Genomic DNA, 19,989 nt, shown 5'->3' with positions numbered 1-19,989 from the left:
TAGTGATAAAATATATACATTCAACTTTTAATAAGAACTCGTACTATTTTTTTTAAATAAATTCTACTTGTTCGCATAAATTTCGGAATGTTTTATAACACGACTCATCACAACTGTTGCTGGAAGAAATTTCTGTTGAAATAAGCTGTGCTTATGTACTATGTGTTCTATCTTTCTTCTTTTCTGTACTCTGTGTGTGTATCTGTGTACATGAACTATTAAATAAATAAATAAATAAAAACTGTTTAAAAAACAACGAGCTTAAGATTGCTAAAAAATCTTTCAAATTCAAAGTGAATTCTTATTCATTATTATATTCTTTATAGCCAATAGGCAATCTATACTTCTATACTAATATATAAAGCTGAAGAGAGTTTGTTTGTTTGTTTGAATGTGCTAATCTCAGGAACTACTGGTTCAAATTGAAAAAATATTTCTGTGTTGAATAGACCATTCATCGAGGAAGGTTTTAGGCTATATACCATCACGCTGCAACTAATAGGAGCGAAGATATAATAAAAAATGCGGATTTTTTTTTAACCACGCGGACGTAGTCTCTGGCAACAGCTAGTGTAAGGTAATACAATTAATAATAAAATAATAAGAAGTCAGGCAAGGTTTACGCCACAGATTTTCGGGTTATCCTTTTGGTAATATGTACCTTCGACATCAGGTATAGGTAAAACGATTCGAAAACAGTCAGTAACAATTATTGGCCATCTTATAAATTACAGTTTCCAACAAAGCTACGTTGCAAATATTTTGTCCCTTGACTTCATGATCTAACTCCAGTTACTTGGTATATTTAAAGAGATATACTTGTATATTTAGCTACCCTACATGATTATGATTCTGGATGGGCCAATGCCTTTCCGTTTTCTTTAATCACTCTGTCTATATTAAATATTAAATAGTACATAAATAATAATAAATAGTATTTTTTACTGCCTGCAGTTAGTCTTAGAGCAGCTCGTGGCTAAACTATAACTGCATGTTGATCGATCACAGGTGCTGCGGTCGGTCCGTAGATGGGTGACATCTTTGTCATAAAGAGTCCCTCCGTGTTTTATAAGGTTTTTGTCTTTGACAATCGTTACGGGTAGTCAGAACCTAGAAGGTCTGACAACCAGTCTTACTAAGGAGTATCGTGTTGCCCGGGTAACTGGTTTGAGGAGGGGACATAGGCAGTCACTCTTTGTAAAACACTGGTACTTAGCTGTATCCGGTTAGATTGGAAGCTGACCCCAATATAGTTGGGAAAAGGCTATTACGATGAGTTAGTCTGAGACCCCCAGACCGCGATAGGTTGAGATCATTGATATTTTTTGTTTCGGTTCTAAAGATATTGAAATAAGATCTACTAAAAGGTAAAGCACAAGTTTGTTAGATTTATATTCTGCCTATATGGGTTTCAAAATGATTTAAATGAAAACAACATTTTATGTTTTGTAAAATTAAAATTTTTATTGTCAGGGTAATAGGTAACATAGATTATAAAATTTCATTATTTACCTACATTTAGTTAAAACCACAAGTAACGGCAGATGGTGGAATGTGAACACTGGTCACTTTTCACATTTTTTAATGTACCTAATTAAAATTATGTTCACTTTGCATGATGACGCCCTGCCACATTCATAATAATTACTGTTATTATTATTAACATTATTGAGTATTATTTACATGTGTACAGTCTTTTAAATTTATCTTAAAGAGATCACTTCTTAACATTGAAGCCTTCACCCGTAGGATCTAGAATCCATGGGTAGTTGTTGGGGCATTCCATGCAAGTGAAAAGACGTAGGACCTCCCCTGGCAATTCCCGAGTTGTCAACGGACAAGCATTTGGTAAAGAGCAGAAAGGTTGACCTTTCACGTCGCATTTGTCCTGTTTCCATTCTTGGAAATCTCTGAGTGATGTTAGTTCTGTAGGATTTTGCATCCACTGAATGACTTGAATAAGGGAGGTGAAGTAAACGTCGTTCTTTTCCAACATCTCTTCGATAAACTTAATCAACTCATCTCTGAATTCTTTTTTAGATTTAAGCCAGGAAGCGTGGAAGTGAAGACCAAGGGGAGCGCGGTTGGTACTGTAGTGGCGGTTGAAGTTGTGACGCAAAAGGCGGGCGAACTGTTCTCCGGTTTGGATGTTAGAACAAGAGTCCACTACGTGACAACCAGGAAGAGATTCATCGAAAGTAGGGTCATCCCTCCTGTCCAATTCATTCATAACCATTTCCCATACTGGGTGGCTTCTGGATGGGCAGTTGTGAGCATTGCCGTTGCATTTGTGGGGCATACGGAAATACAGCGTGTATGGCCAAATAGGAACGCGACCAAGAGGAGCTGTAATGGATGCGTCGTAAACAAAGTATTGGTCAGCCATCATTTCAAATTGCTTGTTTCCTCCAACACGAAGGTAAGGAGCACGGACGCCAATAATAGAAGAGTCGGTAATGTTAGCGAATCGTTCAACAATTAAACGAGCACCAGCCATTTCAGCGAGCCAATCGTCGTAACTTCCACTGGTCCAGTAGTTGGGGTCATCCTTGTGAGTGATGGAGAAAACGGAGATTTCGTGACCCTTGCGGTGCAGTTCTTGAATGGCAGCATAGTTCGTGTATTTGTGCGAGACAAAGAATGTACCACGGATCTGACAACCGTTGGGGTTGTGACGATTTCCGTTAAATATTTGCTCATACAAGTCAATGTTGTCAACGTTCACGGCACCATTGAAAGTAATGGTTATCATTTGAGGCACTTGGTTGACTTCAATGCCTCCAGGAATACGAGTTCCGTCGGCAGAGCAGAAACAGTCAGGGAGTGCGCACTGGTTGGGATCGCAGTCCGGAGCTCTGTTAGGGTCAACGTCGACCGCTGCAACATAAAAATAATTTGATTATGTAAAGCGTTTGTTTCTCGGTTGACTTATCACACCTTTTTCGTTTGACGTATTTATGTACTTACTGCAAGCGTTTTCGTCAGACTCATCTTTGCAGTCAGGTTTTCCGTTACAGAACAGTTCCTTTTCAATACAGTCACCACTTCCACAGGCTAATTTTCCTTCAGGGCAGATGGGCTCATCAGTTTTCAGGATAGGCAAAATTTTCCTCGGTTCTGAAATACAGTGTTCTTTATAAGTATGACGAATTAGCCGGATTTCAAAATTTTGGAGGATTTAGAGTATCACTCAGATACGCAGGTGCGATTACTTGCTTCGTTTGTGTTTTTATTGTAATAGTGTCTTAAAGGTCAATAAGAAAAAAGAAGAAAATCAAGCATGAAAGAATGATAAAGTTAACAGAAGATAATAGGGAATAGGATAGCAGAGATATGTGGGTATTTATTTTCAATTTATATACCAATATTGAACGGTTATTTTACAGGTAGGTAAATAATTATATTATATTTATTAGAGTGATGATACCGTAGAAGATAAAGGTATTGATTGGTATTATCATAAAATGAGTTCAAGTGTTATATTATTTTTTAAATTGATGTAAGAAATCAGTAATTGTGATGAAATTACCATTCAACCAACTTTTAGCTAAATAAATCTGGATTCTAGAATAGAATTCAAATATATCCTAAATGTTAGTAGTAGGTACATAATTTGTAAATCTTAGTGTATCATATTTGCTATTAGATACTAAATTGGTTTAAAAGCTAATCAAACAAATTTTCAAACGAAATTATATATAGGTTGTATTGAGAATCATTGTAATATATTTGTAAACTATTCCAGACTTTATAATGAAATGGTACATTTTATGGCAAATAACAGGAAAAGTAGTTAAAAACTTATTCAAGTGCAGCTTATTAATTAATTAATTTTACTAAAGCAGATTTTGTGTATAATACATAGTTTGTTATTCTTGTATTTCTAGGTACTTAAAATGGTTAGTAAATTTTAAATCCCCTCCACGAGAAAGTACGTTACGTTATTTTTAACGGTAATGAAGCTTAAGCCTTATGTTAGTAAGAGATACGTAGTAGAAATGTATAGTGTCAACAGTATTTTTAAAATAAAGTTGCCATGATGCAGATCAGATAGATAGGAGCTTAAAGTATGTTATGTAAATATTGTGAAAGTGACTAACTATATATATTTTTTAAGTTATTTTGATGCACAGAAATATTTATGTAATGGTCGATATAATTCATGAAAGCGTAATTGATTCGAAATAAATAGAAAAAGGAAAGACAGTTTTGTTTGATATGAGGCAAGTAGGTATTTGTGCGTGTGCTTTTCACGAACTAACAGTAACACGTATTTGTGTATGTACCTATGTGTTCATGTAGATAGTGTGGGTTTGGTGTGATATTTGTGGTAGAGATAATGTTAATGCGTAACAATCGGGTCGGTCCACGCCGGGCCGCTCCCTCTGTCCGGGGCCTCATGCAATACACCTTAACTACAGTGCGACGCGGCCCCTTCACCCAAGCCTTGTTGTTCGCTACGCGCCAATAGCTTCATTTCGGCACTTACTCTCAAGTTTGTCACAGTTGGTCACTTTACCCTTCCAGTCGCAGGTTTGTTTATCAAGATCGAAAGCCAGTCCAGACGGGCAAGTGATTTGTTTAAGACCTGACCTAGTGCACCTGCGTTGACAAGAAATGTGGCATTAAATTAAATGTATAGAAGCAGGAAGTGGGCATTCGGAAGGCTAACAGCTTCACCGGTTTGCGACACTGGACCGGCTCCATAACGGAAGCTTAGCCCTCCGCACGACCACTTCCTCAATTGGACGGAACTTACTTTCTATTTTATCGCAATTCTTAACATTTGTTTTCCAGTCACAAGTTTGACGGTCGATATCGAAGGCGAGACCGCCCGGGCAGCGCACTGAGGCGAGCCGAGTCACGCCGTTCTCACCGCCCTTGTCGCACCTGTACACAGCGATTCTCTTAGCATAAACTCATTATACCACTTGCATGCATAATTTATTTACAATCCCTTTTTAATCAATTATATTTATTAATTGGTGGCCTAGACCAATTATAGCCATAGTAGACCATATAGTAGGTATGAAATATTCGGGTTCACCAAGTTCGATGATTTGTAATCACCTGCGAAAACACGAATGTATCGAGCACGTAGAAATCCACTGTTGTTGCCTAGAAGACTTTGTACCTTCTTAAACTATATAACTATTGGCAATTATAATTATAGCTAGTCGAGAGTGATCTCGATCTATTTCTAGGGACTTCTTGAAGGTTTAGAAACTTGTCACTCCAAATAAAAGCGTCTTGTGTAGCTGCATTTGGTGAGACGGGAATATTTGCCGTACCTACTAACTACGTAGCGGTAATATGATTTTAAGTGTTATGATTAAAATACTTACATTCATTTCGGATGCAACTTTAAAAAGTGTTGTAAATATTATGAAGATTGATTGTTATTGTATTGGTAATGGAAGCTATTACCATTCGTAGCATATAGACAGAACGTTCCGTTCACAGACTGGAATATCGAGTCATTGCCTTCTGAATACTAAGCAGTGTCCATAAATAAATCAACGACACACAACGGTCCTCGGTCACGCTCACAGCTTTAATATACTACTTATCGGTACAAGTTCTCGAAACACATACCGGTACTCATAAGCTCCGGCGACGACTTGCGCGCCGCACTCCGGTCCGGGGATATTCAATTGTACTAAGTACGGTTTCTATCTATAAAGTCAACCTTGTAAGCTTTCATTACAACTGATTCGTGAAACTGGTTCGGTAACCAACCAGTTTTCTCTAGGCTCTGATAGAAACATGGCAAGCTTATGACGACAGAATAACATTGCAACTTAGTAATATTTCGAAACTACTGTATTACGAAACTCATAACGAGGGTATATTTTGTCGACAAATGAAATATGTTAAAACGGTGTTGTGTAAAACCTACCTGACTACATCGCGGCAGTCTCCCTCGGTGGTGAGACGGAAGTACTCGTCTGCCGGGCGGCCGTCGCACAACTGCTCGGCGTTAACTTCATCTCCGCCTTCCTCCTCCTGCCGCTTAACTCGCGTCTCGCCCGTAACTGCATTATAACAACATCATATATAGCTATTTAAAAGTTGCACAAAATAAAACTTGTTTACAATTTTTGTACGAAATAGTGCGCCGGCACTCGACTATACATACTCATTAGGTAACTCGACTCAACGTAAGCCGCTATTACAACACAGCGGTTAAGGAATGTACTGGTACCTGCAGTTTCATTGCAGTGCCGTGCCTATATGCCTATATAGACATAATCGTGTTTATAATTGCAATAAATACCAAGGCATTAAGGTTTATACTCACTTTTACTTATTCATGTCAATTGCCATTAATAAAAGCCTTGACTAATGAAGTCTTTGCTGGCTTTGTCTATTTTAGAGCAAGTTAAGTTTCTTATACAAAAAATCAAAATGAATTCTAAGTTTAGCTTTGGAATCATCTGAGTCATTTGCAGCTCCGTTCCATGTCGGCATTGAAAGTTGAAACGTTGAAAAGAAATCGAGGTCAAGCGAAGTAAACGAGCCACGTAGCTAGCCGGCGTTCTTTCTTTGTTGATTTATCGCGAACTTTAACTTATGTAACGCGGTTATCAAGCATTACTAATTATATAAAATAAAAAGGAAAATGTTGTTATCTCATTTTAAACTATCTAACAAAAAATAATTATATACATAAATGTATGCAGACTTTAGGTACGCAACTTCAGAATTAAATATTGGTAAATAAACGACGTTTAAAATAAAATAAGCGCGCTTTTACGTAAAATACGTACGAGAGTTTAAAATAAGAATTTTCTAAAAGTCCATTCTATGAAAATAGAAATAAAAATAATTAAGATCTTCATAATATTTATATGGTAGTAATAATAGCTCCCGGCTTTATCGCATATAAGAAGAAAATTAACAAAAAAGTTAAAGATTAAGTTAAACATTATTTACCAAAATATATTACTAAAATGATTTTCTAATAATTATTTTTTTAACATAACTAAAAATATTATTAAAGCGCCTGAAGAATTGTAAAAAAACTATGGATTAAATAAAATAAGTATAGTTTCAGTAAAAGTATGAATACTCACCGAGACAGCTGAGCAACAACACACCAAGACACAGACACGCGTGTCGAGCCATGATGCTCGGCGAGGACTGGTCGCTGCGACGTGCGCCGTCAAGAAAGTGCAAGAGGTCTCCGCTGCCCCTCTTCACCTATTTGTATTTATATAACCTGGCAGCGCTAACTCGGCACCAGCGCGCTCAGACACATCAGCCGTCCTATAGGTAATACACCTCTGGACAGTCTAAGCTATTGTACTAGGATCACAGCTTTTAATATGCCCTCGTGTCGTCTCTGAAACAACGTAATAATGCATGGATGACAAACATGACATCTGCATAATGTAAAACTTTCTTTCTTACAGCTTCGCTTTATAATAAGTTTAAAGGATGTTAAATCTGCTTAAAGCCTTTTTTCGTTTACATTTGTTAACTTATTTTAATTTATCAATGTTATTTTATAGTATGCTTTCCACGAGGTTTTCCACTTTGTATTGAAATAGTCAAAAGCGGAAGTTAGGCTTTAGAAAATTCACTGAAACGTGAGCTCTACAAAACTCAAAACATAGAACCAGGAAATTTATTTACATGGATATTAATTACATAAGGATCATTCGCTAGTAGGAAACGATATTAATAAGTATAGATTTGTTTGATTATGGAAAATTGGCAACATGCCTTTATATAATGAGTTATAATTTCAAGGGTAATCGCAATTATACGTTGCCCATACACGCTGTTTGTATGACCCGAGTAAAATAGTAATTGAACTTAGAGCCTAGATACGAGAGAATTACTAAAGTATTTATCCTTGCGAGACAAGTCTCTGCAAAATGCAGTAAGTAGGTAGTTGTTTTTATTAAGTTTTGCATTTATGCAAGGTTATTCTTGAAAATTTTAAGAACCAGTAACACTGGATGCCATGAGTATGAAGGAAATTTGAACAAAAAATATCGATCACCTGAATTGTTGGTAGGGTTTTGTTGACCTACATTTTTTTATGCCTATGTATTTAAATTTCTATTTTCGAAACTGGTTACGGCTTTCAAGATTTTCCTAACGTTATTAACCATCATTTACTTCTAATAATATCGTGTTTTCGAAGTGCTTTCTGATTATGTATTATGTGTTATTTACTGGAGTTTTTCATAATCTCTGGATATAATCTTAAAGCAGACCCAAGTCGGTGTCAATAGTAGCTACTTGAGCCACGTTAGACGAGTATAACGGGGCCCCAAAAGACATCACCGACTTGTTTGACGAGTTAAGATTTTAAGTACATATACTTACATTTGTAGACTTGCGGATATCGCAAACCAATTACACAGCTCTAGCAGTTTACTGCTTTCGAACTTCCTAAGAGATAAAAATTTGTTGCACAACAATAAAGTTTCGAAATTGCTAGGTATATTTAGTAACCATAAATATTAATCAAATTATAAAGGAAATGAAATAACATATTTTTAATTCATTTACATAACATTTATGGAGACGCGATTTAAAGGTTATTCTTGGAAAACCAGCTACAATAGTTAAATTAAATCATGTTGTCTGTAAGATACTCTTGAGAAAAGAACCTTCCCTACACAGTTTCATGCATAACGCATGTAATCTTGTTTATTACTAGCTGACCCAGCAAACGTTGTTTTGCCGATTTTTTTTTTCTAGTTGTATGTATTTTTAGTGCCATATTATAAAAAAAATAAAAACAAACAATTTCGTCCAAAGAATAAAATTATTATTTTTAGTGTGAGCTGCCCTTATCTCTTAGGGGTATGAAAAATAGATGTTGATGAAAGATAGATGTTGATGAAAGATAGATGCTCAGACCTACCCAATATGTATACAAAATTTCATAAAAATCGATCGAACCCTTTCGGAGGAGTACCGTAACTAACATCGTGACACGGGAATTTTATATATTAGAAGAAGATAAGATATATAGTGACAGATGGAATTGCTTTTTCTGTTTAAATTTCCTAGGTAAGTATTTACTGGCCCGCTGTGCCTAGAACTAGACCACAGAAGGTATATTCTATCCCTTTATTGTACTGAATTTATGCATATTTTTTGATTTTCAATTAAAAAACCTGAATCTAGCCTGGCGCGTAATATTGGATAATCAAGTTATTTTATATTAATTAGTTAGACTAGACCTTCAGAGATGAATGGTTTTGTAGAATTAATCGATGTATATTATTAAATTCCTTTTTAGCATACTTGCTAAGTGAGACTCACTTTCGATCACGGATGAAACCTGTTTATACAAATTTATGTCAATGTCAAATAAAGGTGGAAAGAAGATCCCGATAGAAAAGCGCGGGAAACTTTCAAACTTGGCGGACGCGGTTTTTTTGGTTTCTTGGGAAAAAAACAATTTTTTAGTATTTTAATCATTTTAATCATCAATAGTAGTAAGCTTATGTACATATTCTTTTCTTCTTAGTGTAAATATACTTTTCCCTTCCATTGGTAAGTCATTTTTAACTAATTACTTAAGATTACAATGAACGACCCGCCTGACCCGGGGGACTTTGTTCCCCCGGCAGGTAATTTTGTGACCATCCAGTCCAATGAGTCTGGAATGGAAACTGATGGGTCCACATCGACCCGGAGTCTAAAAAGACGTATGCATGTGTGCAAACACTGCAATAAGCGTCGTCGGAGGCACATTGGCACTGATTCGGTTGGCTGCGGATGTCAAGATCCCCAAAGTTTTTCCGAGAACATAAGTAATAATAATCCAAAGAACCCAGTTCCGGTTACTCCTCAAACATCCATAGGCAGAAAAAACTACGAAAAAACAGATAGTGCACCATATGTGATACATGTCCAAAAAGAAGTTACATCACCTAACGACGGCACCACATTGCATCCTATCACCTTCGGCAAATTTTTAAAAAAACATTCTTTCACTAACATAATTAATGGTAGCGTTAAGCGGATAGGGCGAAACAAAATTTCCATGGCTTTTTCCAACCACACAGACGCTAATAATTTTCTTATTAATAAGAGTTTAGAGGCACAGCATTTAAAAGCCTACATTCCGACATTTAATGTCACAAGGATGGGCTTAGTTCGAGGGGTCCCTGCAGAATGGTCTCCAGAGGAAATCAGTGAAAATATTTCAGTACCTTTAGGTTGTGGTCCAATAATTAAAGTTAGGCGCATAAATTTTAAAACATTCATAGACGGCGCTATTACCTGGAAACCTACACAATCCGTAGTTGTCACATTTGATGGACAAATTCTACCGAAACGCATTTTTATTTGCTACAATAGTTTACCTGTAGATTTATATATTTTTCCCACCATACAATGTTATAACTGTTGCCGGTATGGTCATACAAAACTGCAGTGCAGGTCAAAGCCTAAGTGTTTTAAATGTGGCCAGGGCCACACAGGGGACAGCTGTGATGTCGATGAAGACCATGCATCATGTTGTATGTGTTCGGGATATCATTTTGCATCCAACAAATCTTGCCCTGAATTTGATAGGCAAAAAAAAATAAAAACTTACATGGCCCAAAATTCTGTTTCATATGCTGAAGCCATGAAAGTACATCCACCAGTAGGTAGAACGTATGCAGAAACACTTTTATCCTCTCCGTCAAAAAATTTTTCAAACAAGCCTGTAGTTATTTCTAATCGTATACCTAATACCACCACAAGCTATAAAAAAACAATTTTTATGAAACCCCGATCGCCACCTAAAACCACCCAAGGTTATGACATTGAAGCACACAAAAATATTATTAAAAATTTTCAAGAACCACAGCCATCAAATGGGTGTGCTTTAACAATAAATGAAAATATGAATAAAAATGAAACTAATAGTAACATGTCTATAAATGATTTCATTACAGCTTTCTTACAACTCCTTTCTCAATTTAATATTTCACCGTCCAACGCTGCCTCTTTTCTTAATACTTTTACTCTTCCCACCAATCATGGACTGCATAATACAGTGGAATTGTCGCAGCCTATTGAGCAAAAAAAGTGACATAATTTATTTACTTAATAGATATAAGCCTTCAGTTTTTGCTTTAGCAGAAACTTGGCTGAAGCCACATAATGTTTTTAAAATTAATAACTATTTAATTATTAGAGATGATAGACTTGATGGGTATGGTGGAGTAGCCATACTTATCAAGAATTCTATCCCCTTTTCTATCATTTCCTTCCCACCACATAGTGAGGACATTTCAATTGTTGCTATTAAAGTATACAATCTTTGCCTTGTCTCTATTTATGTTCCTCACCCTTCTTCTTCTTTACTTCTTGAGATCAACCATCTCTTCTCTATTCTTCCAAGACCTTTAATTATAATGGGAGATTTAAATTGCCACCACCAATGTTGGGGCTGCTCAATTTCAAGCAACTATGGGCAGGACTTACTTGACATAATAGACCAACATAATCTATGCATATTAAATACAGGTATCGCCACTCGGCGGTCAGCCCCTAATCAGAATAACAGTGCTGTGGATCTATCCATTTGTTCTCCTAATCTAGCTTCTTCACTAACCTGGAATACCCTTTCTTCTACATATGGCAGTGACCATTTCCCAATAGTTATTTCCAGCCCATTCTCTATGCCAACTATTTCAAAGAGACGATCAAACCTGAAACATAAACTGCCTGATAGGAATAGCATTCATTGGGAAAAGTATAGAAGTAGTGCTGACACAAAGTTGTCTACTCTCCCGCCTATTTCAGATGGCAATGAAAATGCATGTGCTAATGCTTTAGTTAGGTTAATAATAACTGCAGCTAATGAAACTTTCCGTACTAAAAGTGAAAATGTTACTTTAATTCCTAAACCCCCGTGGTGGGACTCAGAGTGTACAGAGGCTGTTAAAAAACGTAAACAAGCTGAACTTAATTATAATCGTGATATGTCTGATATTAACTTTGAGGCACTGACTAATGTTATTACAGACACCAGACAACTTTTAAAGAAAAAAAAATATACAGGTTGGCAGAGTTTCTGCTCAACAATTTCCCCAAATACCCACCCTACTATAGTTTGGCAAAATATTCGTAAATTCAGGTCCCTTTTTACACAGCCGACGCCTGCTATTCCTGATTCTTTAGCCTCTGACTTCCTGGACCATTTGGCTCCACCATGGGTTCCTCAGAACATTTGTTGTGCACCGTGCGGAACTAATGCCGATAGTTCGAAACAGTCTACAACTAATACATTACACCTCCCGTTCTCCCTAAGTGAATTAAAGGGGATTGTGCAAAATACTGTAGATTCCGCTCCTGGTCTAGATGGCATTCCATACTCATTTTTCGTACATCTGAGTGATAATATTCTTAGTTACTATTTGGAGTTGATTAATACCGTAATGACAACAGGAAACATCCCTGAAGAATGGAAACGTCAAATGGTGTTGCCATTCTTAAAACCAAACAAAGCGCCTTCTGATATTTCCTCGTACCGCCCAATAGTACTGTCCTCAGTATTAATCAAATTAGCTGAAAATCTAATTAAAAATCGTCTAGAATGGTATATCGAAAGTGAAGGCCTTCTATCCTCTTCACAATATGGTTTTAGAAAAGGTAAAAGTACTATGGACTGTTTAAGTATTTTAACAACTGATATCCGTTTATCTTTTTCTAATAACCAGTCTACAGCAGCTGTTTTCTTAGATATAAATGCAGCCTATGATAATGTCCTAGTATCCGTATTACATACTAAACTAAGTGAGCTTCGAGTACCATTGAATCTTTGTAATTTTATTATTAACATTTTATCTGATCGTTCCATAGATATGCCTTTAGCTGATCATAAATTATCCCGTAAGGTTTGGAGAGGCCTTCCTCAGGGATCTGTATTAAGTCCCCTTTTATATAATATTTATACATATGACCTGGATAAATCCGTAAACAACGGAGTCAAAGTACTGCAGTATGCCGATGATTTATTATTTTATAGTTCAAGTCATTCCGTGGAAAAAGCCTGTTCGGATATTACTTCGGCTTTGACATCATTATCCTCATGGTTACAGTTGAACGGTTTGGAATTGTCTACTTCTAAAAGCGCAAGTGTTATTTTTACACGTAAAAGAAATATTCCTCAATGTACCATTTCCTATAACGGAAATCCTATTCCTTTCAAAGACTATTTTAAATATCTGGGCGTCATTTTAGACTATAAGCTTAGTGGTGTTCAACATTGCGAACATATTATTAATAAATGTGAAAAACATTTAAATATGCTTAGGTGCTTATCCGGAGTTTGGTGGGGCGCTCATCCTTTCTCATTAAAGTTAATTTATAACGCAATAATTAGAAGTGTTTTAGATTATGGTTTGTTTACCCTTGTACCTGGAAGTATTATGGCTTTCAAAAAATTAGACTTAATTCAATCTAAGGCCCTCCGGATTATTTCTGGTGCCATGAAATCTAGTCCGATAAATGCCCTTCAAGTGGAGTGTGGTGAAACTCCGTTACACCTTAGGAGACAATTTCTGTCAGATAATTTTTTCTTCAGGATCCTTCAGTTCTCTGCTCATCCCCTTATTCCTAAACTACACCTCTTAATGTCTCAAGTCCAATCATCCAGCTACTGGTCTCATAAAACTGTTCCCTGTTTGGTCATTAGTTATCAGAAATTCTTATCCCTTAGTTCCCCTACACATCGGTCTAACAAACTCCCGTTATTTAGTGTTAGCTATGATAGCCTACACTTCTCACCTTATGTAGTACACGACTTAATTAGTAAATCTGATCCCTGTCCCCAGTCGAAATTTAATAAGTTGCTCGCAGAACAATTTCATAATTTTCACCACTTATTCTCTGATGCAGCTAAGCCCTCTTCAACCGACTGCGTTGGTGTAGGGGTATACCACTCACAATACAATGTAGTGCAGAAAATTAGGCTTCCCCCAGAGACTTCGGTTTTCACGGGGGAATGCTTTGGAATTTTCAAAGCACTTGAATATATAAAAATATTTAAACTAAAAAATTCTATAATCTTTACAGACTCTCTGAGCGCTCTTCAAGCTATTCAAAAATTTCCATTTCAACACAAAATTCAACTTCCAATCATTTTTCAAATTAATGAGCTGACATATAAACTTAACGCTAACAATTATAATCTGCAATTCGCTTGGATCCCAGCCCACTCTGGAATTCGAGGCAACGAATTTGCTGACAAATTGGCAGCTGATGCGGTGCAATGTGGTGACTTGTTTCCTTACAAAAACTTTTGCCAAGACCTTCTGTCTTTACCGAAGGCCTTTCTATTAAAATCATGGAAAGCTGAGTGGGACTCTAGTAGCAAACTTAAGGGAAAATGGTACGCATCAGTCCAATCCAATGTCACACTAAAACCATGGCTTTTTAGAGCCAAGTTTGGCAAGATGGAGACATCGACATTAGTCCGGATGCGCCTGGGACATTGCAGCTGTCCCATCCATCTGGTCAGATTAAAAATTATGTCCGACCCGACTTGCGGGTGTGGCAAAGATGTGGGTGATCTTAACCATATATTCTTCTCCTGTCCTCTCTATGACCATAGTTCCTTTGTAAATAGCTTAGTATCCATTAATATTCCTCTTCCTTCTTCCATCCTGTCCTTACTTCATTCTAATAACTTTCATGTATATAAATGTATAGCGTCATTCATTTCTTCGAATACCATAAAATTGTAATTTAATTTTTCAATTTGTCGCTCCAAATTTATCGTCCTTTTATATATTCCTAAGTTTCCCTACCTTTTGTAAATGTTGTCATTGGCCAACACTAACCGTGAAGAGCCAGAAAAAAAAAAAAAAAAAAAAAAAAAAAAAGATCCCGATACACATATAAAATATAAATTATGTAAATCAATTTACTTTAAGAGATTTGAACGCTCTACGTTATAGTATTTTTATATAATGAATTGGTAGAGCGTCATCTAGGACATCATAAAATTAAGTATTTCTCAAATAAAAAATTGATTGTACCTTATTTCATAATATCTGCAATTCTACATTTGTAAAAGTTTATCTGAAAATGTCAATGTATTCAGTGGTCATGTCTATTTAAATATACCTACCTACTTAGTACGAAGTTATATCTGTCAAAAGTCAAGGACATTGAATTAATTCGACACCATTTAGAAAACTGAATTTTAAGTATAACATTTGCGTATGTTACCGACAGTCGTCCGACTCGGTAACACAAGGAAATCAAAATTCGTAATATTTGTTAATTGGGCAAGCTTATAAAAAGTTTATCAGTATTCGCATAATATATCACATTTTTTTTAATAGTACAGGTATACATAATGTCAGCAATTTTTTACGGTTCTTTGCAAGAAAACAACCAATAGCATTAAACAGTTATAGGCATTTTAAAGAATGTGTCCTTAATGCATTAATATTATAAAATCAGTTATTCAAGTAATTTCGGGTGACCTATCGATAAGCAACGAGGTTGATTAATGTTTGAGGTTAAACATCATTGATTCAGACAAATCTTAGACGGGCTACTTTCCCTCACAACACAACTTTCCCTGACAAACTTAATTTCGAATTAACTTTAAACTTTGTAGATTACTGTTCGTTTTAGTTAAACTTGATTCGTGTTCTTGATTAAAGTTACAGTGATGTCAGTTTTAGAAATCGAAATCGAATCGAGTTTCTGTTAGTGCCCTCCGAGAGATCACTGTATTCACCTTAGACTATCTATAGATATCTATCTGAAAATACTTTTATTTCTAGAATAAATATAATACCGAATACATAACAACTTGTATTAAGTATTGCATCATATTTAATTGTCAGACCAGATTAACGCGATATCTTAGAAGATGTTCTATTTGTGGTCAAGTCAAGAAGATGGTGTTGAGGATATTTTAATGAAATACTTACTGGACGTTTGCGTAACTTTTCAATATTTCATAATATGTAAAATTGATTCTATTATGTGATCACTGAGAAAAGTCGTCAAAATGTGAAATATACTGAGTAAACAAAGACACGTAAATATAAAATTATGTGTTCGTTGGAGCAAGGACTAACATAACCTACTGTCAAGAAGTAATTGAACACAGAAGTACCTAATACGAAATTTGGTACCAAACAGGTAAACAGAATATCTAGACAAATATCTCCTTTATCGATATTTATGATCTTAATGTGCGTTTATAAAAGTTTTTCAACTTAGCTGTTTGCAAGCTTAAGTGTAATGATTTTTTTGGCTGAGAAGATGTTTAGAGTTGATTGTAACTAAATGTTACTTGATGTATGGATGGCCTTGCGGCTACATCCGGGTGTCTCCGTTATGTAATGTTAGAGGAACGAGGCCCACAAGCCGAGCGGCGGCGGCGCGGCGGCGGCGGCGCGACCCGCGTCGTGGCGCGCATGCAGCGGGCAGCGGGGTCAGCGCGGCGAACTCGCCTCTGCCATCGAGTGACACCGCCGCGTGCCTGATGTTATTAGTTATGCTACGTTTACACCCCGACACTATATCACACCGTATGTGACCAAGACAATTTGAGTGTAAAAATCTCTTCGAAACACAGACACTCATCAAACATAACAGTGTCACAGTAAAAGGGAGAACAGTCTAGAAACTAGTGTCCTTCTTTCATGTCGCTATGTAAACTGAGCTTATCATGATTTTCTTAAATGAATGACTTGCCGATATGCGAGAATCCTCTCGTGTCAAGTCGACTGTTTAGTAACCTAGAAGCAGTTGTAATAAAAAAAAAAACGTAACGAATTAAATAATAGGGACATTTCTGGCCAATCAAACGGTAGGTTAGAAACACGGAAGCAGACAGCAAGGATTTGCATTTTGTGGTTTATTAAGTGTGTATGAATCTGCTTATTTTTATGTAAAGATCATGATCTTTTTGTTTATTTTTGCATAAAGAGATACGTTACAATTTTATGAAACTAAAAAATTAGCATATCTACTGTTTACTGAGTTCTACTGAGTTTGTACTGAATTGATGCATATTTTCAATTAAAAACCTCTTGGTGCGTAATTTTGACCTCACTAGATAAAACTCATCACAGATTGATGTCATTTTGCCATACTTGACATAATGCCAACAGGCAATATTATAACAAAATTGTGTTTAAATGTAAGTGTACAATTTGTCACATTAACATCCTGTAAGGACCCGTAGTGTCGATGTACTCTGGCGATTTATTTTCATACCATGACTCCCTACAGTCCCTACCTAATGGAACTTGTTTACCCGCGTCAAACGTTCCGAAACTCGATTTATTTGTTTTCTACAAAGATACAAACTCGCAGGTTACGGCCGAAATGTTACTTAAACTTGTGTTAAATAATCATATTCATCATCAGACATCATCTTTTCAGTTTGGATTTGAATTTAAATTCGTCATTTTATACAAATAGATTGTCATTTGCACTTTCGTGATATATGCCTGTTGTTGCATAAGATTTTAAAGATTTAACATTTAAACTGCCAATTGCTCGACGATAGCGGGTGTTACGTATATATTTGACCTGGATGCTAAAGCTAGACCTACTTCTGATCTCAGATACCTATGCATAGTTCATGTTTAGGTTATATAGCTTTTACAATTAATTTAAAACAAGGTGAGCAAGGCTATTGCTTAATTTTAATGCCTTTTTGATTCACCAGAATCTTGTAATAATTGAATTTATAAAGTGACTAAAAATATAGTATTTCCATAATCATGAATATCCATGAACATATTTAGACAAATTATATTTATCAGATGACAAAGTAGGATTAGCGAAACATTATACTAGTTTAAAAATATAGAGTCGCTACAGCAACATAATTCCAAGTTCCAACTATTAATCTGTCTCACTCGACTCCGCATATTAAATCGATTGAATGGAGCAAACATGTACAATTTTAGAATATTGTGAAACAATTCTAAATTCGCAAGAATAATTAAATACATCAAACGAGGAAATATAATAACTTAGTCACCTACGTTTCAAAACGTAACTATTTACAAACAATTGATTTGCGTTTGTGATTTTTTTATTAAGACAAGGGATTCAGTTAATAAGTTAGTGATTTAGTAATAATGTTAAGGGACATGAACTTTCCTAAGATGCACCGAGGAGAGCACGGCGGGGCTCGGCGTCATGCCCACAGCGCCACAAGTAGGCGCGCAAGAGTCAAGGATTCTTCAAGATATTTCCTTTCACTTGCGACAATGCATAGATATTATACGTATGTATGACTGTAGCGTGTTCGTGCCGACATCACAGCATAGCTAGCTGGGTATTTATAGCCTTTTAAATATATATGCATGGCATATTATTGTGAAGGCTATATGCTACACCCTACTGCTGGATTATATGGCTTTTACATATCTAGCAATTTAGAAAACATCATTTATATATTATATACGTAAGTTTTAGTTAAAAATTCAATCAGTTCCAAAACCAACAACAAGTTTTATCAATGTCACTCAGTACATGCCTTAAAATAATTCTGTGCAAATAATTATGAGCATTTATTTCATTCAATGTGTTTTTGTCATTGATATTCCATCAAATAGTTTTAATTTACCATAAATCTGGTTTTATTTTGCCTCATATATTTCGCAGAATATCTGACGAAAAAACAAAAGTTGAATAACTAAATACATTAAAGTAGTTGTTATTTTTAAATCTGTTTTCCTTGTTGTTCAAAAGCTCGTTCGTTACCTGGCACGGGCATGACTCGAACATAAAACCTTACTGACGCAGTCTTTGTCAACAAATGTAGATACTAGGTATACGTGTCATGGAACATATATTTAGTAATATTTAATAACAATATAAACGTATTAATTATATATACACTAGCTTTTGCCAGCGACTTTGTCCACGTGGTTAGAAGAACTTGAACCGTTTTCGCAGAGCATGCAACGAAAGCCTTCAAAGATTAATAATTTTCCCCGTTTTTTCCACATTTTCCATTGTAGCTTCGCTCAAATTAGTCGCAGCGTGATGTTATATAGCCTATAGCCTTCCTTGATAAATGGTCTATTCAACACAAAAATATTTTTTCAATTCGAAGCTTTAATTCCTAAAATTAGCGCGTTCAAAGAAACAAACAAACTCTTCAGCTTTATATATTAGTATAGAAGTATAGATATTAGTACATTAAAAAATATTAAAAGATATTAGTATCCAACAGCCAACCAAATAATTTTACAATAGGAATAAGTAACATATTACACTGTGTGAAAAGGCAAAATTTTAACAGATTACCAGTTAAAGTTGAGTAACATAATTAAACGACTTGGTATTGTTATTTTCTGAAACTTCCACAACAGGTAATTAAGTTCCAAGAGTATACAATGTATCACATATGCCTACGTAGAAATTAATTGATGTTATAGGGCCAAGGTGTCCGCAAAATGAATCAGGATCATGTTTCATACTTATGTTATGCACCCACTTGCACTTATGCAATACCCAACTTTATTTGTCGGCAGAATTTCTGTTTGGGCACATAATTCCGTTGAGACTGGTATTTAAATTGATTTAACCTGCATCTGGGCTTAACTGCTTAATTCAGAATTTTGCTTAAACATTACTTTGTGGTATTGTGTCAAATACATACATTAAATAGTTTCCATCTACCAGGCTACATTTCAATAGCAAGTACACAAATTCTTTAATAATGTTCAATGCAAGGAGTTTTATGTTTAGAAACTTAGAGTTGTCAATTTTCCTTTAAGTGAAAATCAATGTAATTTAGTAGTAATAGTGTTAACAATAAATGCTATGAGTGCGAGTACGCGGCGACAACCTGAGGAAGACTTTCACTGCTTTCACTGTCACAGGCTGCAGTGCGCTTCTTCGTGCGCCCATACCAAATATCTGCCGGTGAGCGCCGCCGCCGGCCCAACTCTCCATTTATTTAGATGCTGCTAACAATACAATTGTTTTTCATTGTCCTTATTCTTAACTCCGATAAACGCTGTATAT

General features: G+C 35.8%; 1 protein-coding gene across 2 annotated transcripts; it reads right to left on the bottom strand.

Annotated features, from left to right (window-relative positions):
- Positions 1-1,437: 1,437 nt before the first annotated feature.
- On the bottom strand, positions 1,438-7,276 carry LOC113501222. Of its 2 annotated transcripts, none has more exons than XM_026882295.1 (5): positions 7,077-7,276; positions 5,900-6,035; positions 4,490-4,602; positions 2,968-3,117; positions 1,438-2,877 (listed from the first exon to the last, which is right to left on the bottom strand). In XM_026882295.1, the coding sequence occupies exons 1-5, from the start codon at positions 7,126-7,128 to the stop codon at positions 1,718-1,720; spliced, it is 1,611 nt and encodes a 536-aa protein (XP_026738096.1). In that variant the 5' UTR covers positions 7,129-7,276; the 3' UTR covers positions 1,438-1,717. The 2 variants fall into 2 exon arrangements, with proteins under 2 accessions (XP_026738096.1, XP_026738095.1); XM_026882294.1 differs by lacking the exon at positions 4,490-4,602 and adding an exon at positions 4,760-4,890 and having other exon boundaries at positions 7,077-7,274.
- Positions 7,277-19,989: the final 12,713 nt, after the last annotated feature.

Source organism: Trichoplusia ni, chromosome 15, assembly GCF_003590095.1.
Source record: "Trichoplusia ni isolate ovarian cell line Hi5 chromosome 15, tn1, whole genome shotgun sequence".
NCBI lineage: Eukaryota > Metazoa > Arthropoda > Insecta > Lepidoptera > Noctuidae > Trichoplusia > Trichoplusia ni.
Note: the sequence above shows the minus strand (reverse complement) of the source record. Positions and strands in the feature narration are given on the sequence as shown.